Source organism: Leptinotarsa decemlineata, unplaced genomic scaffold (assembly GCF_025532065.1).
Source record: "Leptinotarsa decemlineata unplaced genomic scaffold, Ldec_3_MD MMD2_tig00002082_RagTag_RagTag, whole genome shotgun sequence".
Lineage (NCBI taxonomy): Eukaryota > Metazoa > Arthropoda > Insecta > Coleoptera > Chrysomelidae > Leptinotarsa > Leptinotarsa decemlineata.
In genome coordinates, this window is record NW_027412573.1 from 7,266,817 (window position 1) to 7,279,557 (window position 12,741).

General features: G+C 30.6%; 1 protein-coding gene across 3 annotated transcripts; it reads right to left on the bottom strand.

The window, feature by feature from the left end:
* Positions 1–395: 395 nt before the first annotated feature.
* Positions 396–10,654, bottom strand: LOC111512417 (uncharacterized). 3 transcript variants are annotated; one of them, XM_023168538.2, is made up of 9 exons: positions 10,309–10,654; positions 6,268–6,393; positions 5,555–5,648; positions 5,313–5,498; positions 4,745–4,931; positions 3,463–3,766; positions 3,189–3,411; positions 1,806–1,964; positions 396–1,342 (listed from the first exon to the last, which is right to left on the bottom strand). In XM_023168538.2, the coding sequence occupies exons 1-8, from the start codon at positions 10,541–10,543 to the stop codon at positions 1,811–1,813; spliced, it is 1,509 nt and encodes a 502-aa protein (XP_023024306.2). In that variant the 5' UTR covers positions 10,544–10,654; the 3' UTR covers positions 396–1,342; positions 1,806–1,810. The 3 variants fall into 3 exon arrangements, with proteins under 3 accessions (XP_023024306.2, XP_023024305.2, XP_023024304.2); XM_023168537.2 differs by lacking the exon at positions 10,309–10,654 and adding an exon at positions 7,039–7,397 and having other exon boundaries at positions 5,313–5,480; XM_023168536.2 differs by lacking the exon at positions 10,309–10,654 and adding an exon at positions 7,039–7,396.
* Positions 10,655–12,741: the final 2,087 nt, after the last annotated feature.

Below are 12,741 nucleotides of genomic sequence, written 5' to 3' on the forward strand. Positions count from 1 at the left end.
GCTGTGACAAGACCTGTGCACAGAACTCGTAAACTTCACAGAATGTGTATATACTTTATTATTGAAAACGTTTTTGGGATGCTTTTTGCAATGCAGAGATAGTCATCCTTACTTCTACCAAAGAGAATAACTCATCTCGGGAATGTGAAACATATTCTCGACTTATGCTCTCCATTAAAATTCTACAAAGATCAATAATTGATACCTCGAAAGGATTGCCAAATTTTTATTGTGTCATCATCAGCGGAGCTGAGTTTTGTTGGAGACCAGAGAGTAAAGAACAATCACAATCAAAACTAATATTTTTTCTGATATTACTCTTCAAAGGGCATGTAATAGATATTCAAATTTCAAATGTTTGGCATATTGAATCAATGGAATGAAAACGAATAAACTGATTTATATAAAACATTTTATTAAAAATAAAACTGAAACGTGATTTGTACATAAGCACCGATTCACACAGAAAGAATGTCGGGCGGAGACGAGGTGCGGACGTTTGTCTTTTCCGCATCTTCCAATGTAGACAAATGGTTTAAATGCATATAAAAGCGACATAGTGTCACTTCGCATGACGTTTTTTCTATGTGAATCAGAGCTAAGAGCCAACATTACAAATTTTCAATGATTTTACAATATTTTATGAGAGAGATATCAATATATATTTTATTTAACATAACTATTACAATTAGGTAACGTAAAACAATAATTAATTGTTTATCTGAGCAGTTGTGATTTCAACAGGTACAGTTATTTCACACTTGAAGTATGAAATGACTGTACCAAGAATCACGATGGTCAAGTCAATGAAAATAAGTGCCTGAAAATTGTTAATTTTCTGTATGCCTAACTATCACCCTCTTTGAGATTTAGGAAGTATTTACTACCACATTTCTCTTTGATTTAACACTTTAAGAATGAATAAACAATAATTAAAACTACTAATTTATGGTTTTTATAAAGAAAATATCATAATCAAAATTCAATATCATTCACGTTTATCAATATCAAACTATTCTTTTTCAATATTTTGAGTTTTCTCTGTAAGATCAGTTCAGTTCCGTTCTTGTACTTCTTGTTATTTGAATTAATACTGCTAAGATAAACATAATCACCGACAATTAACATAGAGAAAATAATATCTGAAATCAACGATTTTTATTGAAAAAATTCTTGTGTCATGCTCTCAATACTCATAACGTTCTAAAAATATATTTTTCAATTTATAGAATATTTCACTTTTCTTTGAACCATATTTCAAATTTTTTCTGACCTAACTTCATATAAACTTCAATATAAAATTCCTCTTCATACGCTTGATACTTCAATATCAGCTACAAATCTGCAATAAAAAATATTTAAAAATTACTCCAATTCTCAAGATATTTTCAAAACAACATGATGAAATATTCTTGTGACAAACCGACAAATCAGCTGTAGCTGTAACATGCTCTCAACAAAGAAGGTACTCATTCAAAGATACAGTAATATTCGATAAAACTCAAAATTACTGTCCAAGATTATATAGAGGGGCAACAGAAATTCAAAAGCACAGAAATAAGTTTAATAGAAAAGAGGAAATGAACATTAATGAAATCTGGCTACCTGTCCTTAATAGCACGCATACAAGGTCAGGTAATCCAATTAAGAAAAACCAATTCTGGGTCAAATCCATTCGAAATTGGTAACTGCCAATTTTACTGACAGCTCAAGATATTTTTTTAACTTGAAACACAAACTCATCAACTATTATAATATATTGAAATGAAACAAAATATACTCGAGTCATGAAAGCTACTACTCACTTTGCTTATGTATGTTTAATTGAATGCTGTACCAATAAATTAGGATCAGAAAAAGCAGCCAAACATTTCAGGCATCTGAACCGTTTCTTCGTTTTATGCTCTTTTGCTTGGTGTTCCGCATATTCACTCAAGGGAAAATCCGTTGAACAAGGTGCACATCTGTAGAATGAATTTTTTTTATATATTCAAATGAAAAAACAACTAAAAAGGCACAAGCAGTTAAAAATAATGAAAAAAATAACATGCACGCGGTGAAATTAGAAATTAAAAATTTATTTTCGTCACAATCAAACAAGGCAGAGAAAAAAGTTCGACTTTAGTGAGAATTCATCTAGTTGAAGGTGGATTGGTTTTGCTACGTTACATGGTTGATAGCACTGCGAATATCTGTGCCTACGTGGAACGGGAAGTTATTATCAAAAAGATTCAGAAATGGGAAGTTATTCAATTCTATTTGGTTATTCAGTAATTAACACGAATTCTTAACTCAATTCATTTCCAAACATTTTGAAAGATTGAGTTTCAAACTTTTCTCTTCTGAATGTATCATCTCATAGTCGTGATTGAACAGACGTCTGCTATAGAACGTCTTATCTTGGTGAACCCACAAATCGCTCGTTTCTAAAAAAAAAAAATGCTTGGACGTGGCTTATAGAACAAATGATAATTTGAGCAAAACTTCATTGTCGGATAGACTTGGGGCTCATGCCCAAAACTTCATATTTGCCAAACAGCGAGGACTCTTTCCCAAAGAAATAAAGAGCACTGAAGTAGTTTTTTAAATGGAAAGATCAATTCCACATCTTTTAGCACGACTATGACGTGTTACATTTAGAAGAGAAAAGTTTGGAAGTCAATATTTTAGAATGATGAGAAATAAATAGACTTAAGAATTCAGGCAATTTACTGAATGATCAAAATTGAAATAAATAACTCTTCGTCACTGAATCTTTTTCAAATGTGGAAACTGGTAATTAACTGATACATAAGCTCAGGTAATTTAATTCATTACATATTTATTTAAAGGCTAATGTTGATTGATTTATTTTCAAACTCACGTACACATTTTCGACACTAATTGTTTAGGTCAAACTCAGGTACTTAAAATTGTAAAATTATATATAAAGCATTGAATATGTAGATCTTAGACAAGCCCGAAGAAGTTATTGTATAGCGAAACACGTGTTGCTTTTTGGTAAAACTGTTCATTGAAAATCTCACAATGAAATGTTTCTTGAATACATTATAGATTTTCATCACATATATCAAAAACCTTTCAATGCTCATTATTTACTTGCTACAGATTATTATCAATCTGGAATGTTTACGAAAACTTAATGAAAAACAAAAACTACTCAATTTTAGGTAAGACAATGCTATTACCTGAGTTTTCTATCTTCATTATTGGGCTCTATATCAGGAAATACTGTTGGACTAAAACTTTCTCTCGCGTCGGATGGGTTTTTATTCGGACTCGATCTGAACAGTGCACATTTTCGACACTGAAATTTTATTTTATAGAGTGGTACATCAGATAGATGTTTTGGGAACTTAACGCCAACATGAAGTACTCCACATTTCCAACAAGTACAATTTCTGTAAATATCTGCAAGTAAACTATATATAGTTGAAATATATCAACGGAAGTTAACAATACCTTCATTTTTTTTGACAATCAATATATTTTCTTTCCTCCCACTCGATTGTGGACCCTCGATTGTATCTATTGTATCATCAGTAACCATTACTTTTTGTGATATTTTTGAATTACCTTCTTCAGTTATCGATATTTTCTCATCAACATCAACTGAACTTTTTCTTTTTGTTTCGTAATTATCAAACAAGCTCTGTTTAAGATCCTCATCACTTTTCCTAGCCATGTTGATGAATTTTGAAATATCATCAAGTTTTTGTATGCAGTCTGAACACATGTATTTCGGTAGATCATCTCCATCTTCTACCTGAGGATTAGATTGAATTATCACAGTAAAACAATTTGGAAATCAAAGGGATAAATATGTATGAAAGAGAAAAACTTTATTGTCGAAATAAACAGTAATTTGTTGCTGACAAAGTTGAGTTATGTCAATATACACTTACGATATAAAATATTAATGACAATGGGAAAAAGTGTTTGGCCTTCTACTTCTCCATCTTGATACAAAAAATTTGGGAATCTTCCAAAAAAAGGAAGGAATCGATTTCAAAAAATTAACTCTATACAAAGATGTGCAGATCATGCAAAGAAGTAACTTTCAGACACAAACTGGAAGAAAAAACCATATCGAAACAGCTATTTTCAAATGAACTTTGAATTACATGAAGAAAAAAAAACTTCTGAAACAAATACTTTTATACGAAAAACATTTTTCTCTATTCTGTTTGTATTTCGAACGATAAAGTAAATACAACAAAAATTATTTATAATAGTGATCTGGTTGAATGGTTAGTATTTTTCGTATAAAGAAGAACAGTTATTACTGAATGGTATACAACAAATTGTTTATTTTAATTTAAGGTAACTGTCGACTTTTCAGATAGTACCTGCTACAAATCTGCCCATGTAATCAATAAACCTTTTTTATTTTATAAATTGATTCAAGGAAGAAATATCAAATTGATGCATGGGCAGTGATTTTCATTATCAGTTCAAAAACCTGTTGAAGTCTTTTCAAAACATGTTTTTGAAATATCAACTTCATAGTCGGGAATTTGTTTGTATTCATGCAAAAGTGCATGAGGTGAATAGTTTGAAAAACAAAAACGGTTTATTAAAAAAAAACCTTTTTGTGAAAACACTACTGCAAAGACTCGAATTTAAACAGACCTGTGTAAAAAAATAATAATTTTGAGACTTTTATATCACTAAAACCAAGAAATCTGTTGTGTGTAGTATTGATTCCAACATTATTTATAAATCAGCAAAATATGAATCTTACCTTAATACGTGTGATGTTTATGAATAGATTTACCAACGAACGGAGTTTTATTAAAGAGATCAGCTTTCTGGTCTTCAAACAAATTCGACAAATTTGAAGAGAATCTAGAGTCACTTCTTCATTGTATTGATGCTCAGAATCCGAGGAGAGTTTATCATCCATTTCTTCATTTTCCATCTCACTATTACTGAAACATATTTTTTTAAACTCGATATTTATATTCTAGTGTGATGCTCATCAGGTAGCTATGAAAATTGGGAGCATACAGTTTTGTTGTGTGGGAAAAATTGTTTTCTGGATATTTCAACCAAACAATATTTACTTATCTATTGATTCATTCACGGGTAACTCCCAACTAGTATACAACATTTTACAAATATCTGACCGTCAATGAAGTCTTCCAAAATCACTTAAAGTATCCAAGATGCTATGTGATATTTATCAGATATGAAAGAAAATATAAGACCACAAAATTATTGACAGTTTCAAACCCAAAATGAATGTTCTAGAAGGAGAAGCATGAACAGAGGTTAAAAGACTGGTTACTTTCTTTCATTAAATTACTAACCTGCTGCTTGTTTCTTCATCCGAATATCTTGAACTTTCAAATTTTACTGGAGTCAGATATAATACTTCAAATTTATTGTCCTTTTCGAAATCTTTCACTTCCGGTTCATTAGCATAGATACGTTCGAGTTGATTAACAGTTCCTTTGCTTCCATCAACTGAAATTTTCCTGGAATATTCAGGAAATCTGTTAAAAAGAAAAGGAATATAATATTCTAATTTCAAATTACTTGACGCACTTACTTCAAAAGATGTTTTGTCTTCCTGGCATTGAACTCATCCATCTGTTTGGAGACATTTTTCATTCTCAAACGTTTTCTTGATGTTGAATCACCCACTGAAAGTGTTGGGGAAGTGAGATAATCAACTAATTTTAAATTAGCTAGAGGTTGGTAGTCAGTACTACCAAAAAATGAATTCCTAATGTATTGAACTGAACGTGACATTCACAAGAGCTGACTGAAAGTTTAATACTATCAAGAGCAGTCTGAATGATAATATTGTCAGAAAAAAGAAAAGTAGAGAATGTTATCAGATTTTATTCCTTTTGCTGCTCAATTGTTAGAGCAACGATGTCAATTTTGAAATATTTTTTTTCAGTGCATACTTTTTCTCAGTAAAAATGTTTGTTTCTGAATTGAACTATTTCATCATTTCATTATAATGGAAACAAAAACAAAACCATCATTTATATTATTTGGAAAATTTAAACTTTTCAGTAATTTTTGTGTGTGATAATTTTATAAAGGGGAGTATAAGCTGCTCCAGAAATACATCTAAAAATATCGAAACGAGATATTTTCAGCTGTATCTCCTCCGGAAACACTGAACTTTAAATTTAGAATTCAATATTTTTCAGAAATCTGACAAGTTATTAAAAGTGAGTTGATTGTAGAGATTATCTTGAAGGTATAGAATAAATGAAAATATTTGAAATTTATAGACTGAATATTTACCTTTCCTATTAATAACATTTTTCTTTCCAGGTCCTCTATATACAACACTACGTTTTATCCATGAATTTTGATTGTTCAAATGCGGCACTGCAGTGTTCTTCAACCTAGGTTTTTGCGATGGACAATCTAAAATCATTTTAATTAAATCTAACTGAAAATATTAATATAGACAAAAATGTACACTATGATAACCAGTCGACAGTACATGTCACATTGAGCTTCCATTGGAAATTTGATATGAAGGAGTAATTTCATTGAAATACCTTTGGCATTAGACTTTTTTTAAATATTTTACAAACTCATTTGAAGAGTTTGTATTACAAAATTACATTTGTTTTGCTGTAAAATAGTTTTTTTGGGTGTGTTCATTATTGATGGTGAAACACATGCTGCAGCTTTGTACACTATTTAGTGAAAATATCATAATGAAGTTTACGTTTATCACGAATTTTCATGAAGTATTGATCAATTCCATTACACATAACCAGCAGGATTAAACCATTTATTTGAAATGCCGACCAGAATCTTCAAAAGTGTGTTAATTAATAATTACTTCCATTTCATCTAATTCAACACAATATAACTTGAACAAACTAATCTGTTAGATATATTGGAATGATTTATAGTTTTTCCTACTGGCAAATGCTCCAAATAAGTCAGTTGTACAAGGAAAATATTTACACAAGATCATGTTGAGTATGTAGCTGACGACTATTCTCTGAACGTTTGAAACAATCCTAATAGCTAACCATTAAGTCGAAACTTCCCTACCTGGTAGTATAAAATCATCTCTTGTGAAATGTAATGAACATATTGTTGCAGTCTTCGTGATACGTTTTCGCAATTTCAAGGATTGTATCCAAGCCTTGTATCTATCGACTTTTTCTCGAAGTCCTTGCTCATTAACAATGTATACAGACGATTTGTTTTTTGTAGGGAACTTATGAAATGAAAGGTTAGGATTTTTTGCTCTACTACTGGAACATCCATCCAAGCAGCAGGATGTATTGCAAACTGTGCTGGTTTGTGACATAATTTTTACAGTTAGATAAACGATATCAAAATTGCTTATTTTAACGTTTTGAAAAAGAAAATACAGCAATTGACAGGTGTCAAATTTTTTAAATGTTTGGTCCAGTGTTGCCAAAAATGTTTTCAGTAACTTTTAATAAATGCCGTACATTAAGAATGTTTCAAAAATAACCACTTCTAACTGCTACTAACCAGAATTTTTGAAAACGCTTATCTGGAAACATATACTATTGTTTGTTAAATTTGAAACAAGACAGTTGTGTCCATAGTTAAGGGCATTATTAATAAGTCAATGGCTAAATTACTCACTCTGTGACCATACATTTTCTAATTAATCAATGTTATAAATTTCTTTACTATTATTTACTGCACTGTATGATCCTTCATATTCAATAAAACAACTTAATGCTGATTGAGTCATTTTTTTTGAGATCCTGAGTTGAGTATAGTTTTGTTCTTCGAGTGCAGATGCATGTTTTAGGGCAGAAAAAGGCCTCAATGTCTTCGCATGAACACCTTATATTCGGTATAAGAGATGTACAACGATAGTTTGTAGAAATTAAACTGATCCGCTTTACAAGCGCTCAAACTACCCCACTTATATACTTCATTTTTCGAAGATTGTTTTCAATAACAAACTTAATATTTCCTAGTAATTTCAGTACAAAACGTACCTCTTCATTATCATAGAAGTAAACACCTTGCAGAAATGGTCTCCTCAAATATAATTGTTAATGAAACAAAATATAATCTGCAACCTAATGTAGCTGAAGCTAGATTCAACTAATAAAAATGGAATTTGAAAGACATTTCATCGGTATTCACATTATTAGCTTTTATTTGCTCCTAGAGAATTCATGCGAGTTGGTTGTGGTCTGTAGGCACTAGCACACGCGGGCATTGGTGATTCCCAATTCGGCTTGTCACTAGTTAGAATAATTTCCAAGTGAATATTCAAGTAGTCAAATGGTCTTTAGTCGTTAACTGTAGTCATTAATAACACATCAGTAGTTTTTTCTGTGCACGGTTGGATGCATTGATAAAACGAGTCGGTTTTTTGAGAGAAGTTATTTAGAAAAAGAGCATGAAAAAAATAAGCAAACCAGTGACCATAGGTAAAAAAGTTTGAGTAAACTATTATGATCTGTTTGTTGATCTAACACGAGCAGTTTGTGGCCGTTGTAATACATCTAACTGCAGGTCAGAAGCATATTTGTTTCCAAGTATATATCCCATGTTTAATAAAGAAATTGATTGGGGAAATGTTAAGAAATATAAACAAGAGTGCATTCATTCCTAAAACTTTGCCATACCCGGTAAATTATTGTAATAAAGTCTATGAAATGCAGGAAATAGATAATCATTTTCAAAAGTATCACAAAGAATACTGATACGATGATGGTAATGTTCCAATCAAGATGTATATAATTAATGGAACTAGTGATATCAGTAGCGACAGATATGTCTATCATACTAATTTTAAACAGCAAAGTCTACTAGTTTTTGGTTACCTTACTGACTCTGGAATATAAAGCATTTTTTTATATATACAGGAAATATGTTGAGAATTTGAAATACGATTTGAATAAATGTTCTGAAACTGTACTGAAGGATATTGAAATAAACAATTTCATGATTTTGTTTTTTTTTGTCAAGATGAAAGTGCTAAACATTATACAAAATGGAGTTTCGTTGAAACTATGATTCAAAAGTGAAAATTTCAATTTTGATATTTTTCTACATTGTCTTGAGTTTGGCCATCCAAATGTGTTTTCAAAATGTTCAGAAAAGAGAATATCTCAAAATGTGAAACTTTTAAACAAAATACTAAATATAGAAAATATTTTCAATGCAACACAGATACAAACTGGAAAAAAGAGTACACCCGAAACAATTATTTTTGAAGATATAAACATTGAATAACTTGAAAACCACTTTTTCTTATTCAGATAGGACTCCAAATATCTGTAAAGTAATTGAATCATAAATCATTCACAGAAATAAAGAATTTTATGAAAGGGTTACTGGGAGTGATTACTATATATAAAAGTATCTCTGCGCAAAGTGACCTGAAGGGTGAAATTTTTGACCCATGCAGTAAAACCCAATTCAAATCAACAGGTTTCAACACTACGTCAGGCAACGTGTTGAAGTTTTGAGCAGACACTAATTCGTTCAAAATGATACTCATGGGAAGATGAAGACAAGTATTTTTATCCGAAACTTAAAAGTTCACCAGTTTTTCATGTGTGAAATTTTTATATTGAAACTCTTCATATATTACCTTGTGAGGCATTCCTGTGAATGATATCTATTTCAAGTAGTAAATGAATAAGAAACAGTGATATTTATTTATATTCCTTGTTCAAATCCTTGAAAGTAGTTGTTTCGGATGAACTTTTTCTTCCTGAAAGAGACTTCTTTGCATGACCTAAACATCTTTGTAAAGGGTTTTTATTGAAATTATTTGCACACTCAGTCGGCAATTATGTTCAACAATAATTAGAGGTATTAGAAATGGAGCACTAAAATTCATAAACATGAACGTCTAGGACTACAAATGTCAAAAGTTATTTACGAAATAGAATGGAACACATGGTAGAATACTAGAAAATCACTGTCAGAATATGACAAATTTCAAATTATTGAAAAAAATTGTCAACAAGGTGGTTATGGTGGAGCCAAATCAATTAACCATTGAATAAACATTTATGAAATTAATGGAAAGGTAAAATGTGCTGGCAGTACAATACCCAATCTCATGTTGGGCAAGATTTTGAGTTATATTAATGCTTTATTTCAGTTTGTTTATTTAGAGTGAGTTTAATCAATCTACCCTGAAGTAGCAAATGGAACAAAAGTATGTTTGTTTAAAACAAATATAGTAAAAAATAATTTGGGTTTTTATGGAAGTTGCAGTTGCATTAAGTAGGGTTATAGGGAGCATGAATTAAAAAGGGATCTGTATTGAATTCAGACAGTTATCAAAATATTTTAAAATCATCTTACCTGGTAGTATGAAATCTTCTTTCATAAAATGTAATGAACACACCGTTGATGATTTGGAGATAGGTTTTCGCAGTTTTAGAGCTTGGATCCAAGCCCTATTTCTCTTAAGTTTTTTTGAAAATTCTTGTTTATCAGATAGGTACAAGGGGAACTTATGAAATGAAAGATTAGGGTTTTTACTTTTTCTACCGTAACAGCCATCTACACAACAATTTACATTACTTATTTTCGACATTGTCTTTTATATAAAACTAATTTGAAAATCTGATGAAAGGTAAAATAAAACACTTTAACCTTGAAGCATAACAAACAAAACTCGATTTGAGAACGACCAGCTGACAGTTCTCTGATTCAGTGATGCCAACTAGGGGGTTTTCCCCCTAAATTTAGGGGATATAATTTGAAAAAGGGGATTTTTTGGGGAGGACATTTTTTAGGATATTTTTTAGGGAGAAAATAAATAACCGATATCGACACAAAAAAAGCTGATGAGTTTTTCGAAATTATCATTGAATTGGGAATTTATTTATTTTATTTATTTATATATTCGGGATACAAACAGAAAAAAATCCACTACAGTATCCACATAATTAAATTAATATTAAATTAGAGTAATATCTATACTACACATGTACACAGTGTCTAAAGTAAGGGATGAATTAAAATCAAATACAATAACAATAAAAACTGAATAATAGTTATTGACGAAATGTGTTAATTATAATTTATTAAAATAATCTTTCAATATTTTTTTGGCAGTAAGCAAAGAAGTATTGAAAATATCGAAGTAGTTTGCGAGAGAATTACCCCATTTAACGCATCGACATAGAGGAGAGTTCTGCGAACAGTTTGTTCTCTTGAAAGGTAAATTAAAGAGAACAAACTGTTCGCAGAACTCTCCTCTATTAATATAGTATAAGTATTCATGCTCATATATGTGTGCTCATTTGATGTATTTATTTTTTTATTTATTAGTTGATGTTGTGTATAAAGGCAAAAAAAAGTTACCATATTTTAAAAATCTTATTTAACATTTTTCAATAACCTTTTAATTTAAAACTTCGTTATAATAGGAATATGAAAGTAAGTTAATCTATTAACTTATTAACTATTGAATATTATAGCAATTTTGAATATTTAATTAGACTTTTCATTTACTAAAAAAATTTGGGGTATCTTGGTTTGAATTTAGGGGGTTTTGAAATAAGCTTAGGAGAAAAGATTTTGAGCTGTTGGTATCACTGCTCTGATTTACCATTTGGTAGTGCCACCGCAAAGAAGTGAACATCTATACGGTGGTAGTGCTAATAGGTTGGTTTTGGGTTCTGCATATCTGAATTTCGAATGTTAGAGAACCGTTCCGAGTTGTTGCAAAATTGATGCGCAGAACGCTACAATTGCAAAACAGTTCCCACAAATCAAAAAGCAATACAGAAAAATTCATGTTTCCGTAGTTGAGGCATTGTCATTCATTTTTAATTTTTTCGTTTGTAATTGTAATTTCATTTATAAAAAAATAGTTTATTAAAAATAAGTTACACTACGACAATATGAAGGAATAAAAAATTGACCTTATTAGGTGATGCGACCCCATGGTTGCCAACTACGGTAAAATAATGACATTTGACATTTACTAATGGATAAATAACCTATCTTTCTGAGTTCCTCCTGCATTTTCATTTTTGGGACATAATTGATACAGACCATCATTTCCTCATAGCCAAAACAAATCTGATGGTCTGTCTCAATTATGTCCCAAAAATGAAAATGCAGGAGGAACTCAGAAAGATAGGTTATTTATTTATTAGCGAATGTCAAATGTCATTATTTTACCGCTGTTGGCAACCATGTGGTCGCATCACTTAAGGTCAATTCGATGATATTTCATATACTTTATATGAAATTTACATTTTGAAAATGAAAATTATTTGGTAATTACAAATATTGAAAGTATAGATGGAATAAGGATAAAGAATAAGATTATGTTAGCAAAAAGGATTGTACATTCAAACATAACATAAAATGAAAAATTTCATAATTGCGTATGTGCAACATGGAATATTCAAATATTCCCTACTTCATTGTCCGAACCACTAATAATCATCCGTTAGACATTGTATGGGGATGGATGCAAAGAACTCATAAACTTATTATATGTGATGGAATCGAACGATACTTGATAAAAATTCCCCATAACATATTCAATAAACATTTCATTGTGACATTTTCACTAAACAATTTTACAAAAACGCAACACGTGTTTCACTGTAAATTGCTTCTTCAGGCAGGTCTACATGTATAGACACGCCTGAATTATAGTATAGACACGCCTGAAGAAGCTACTGTATAACGAAACACGTCGTGTTTTCGTAAAACTGTTTTTTTTTTCAAGTACAAAACACGCAAGCATTTCAGAAAAACCCTTTAGGCACT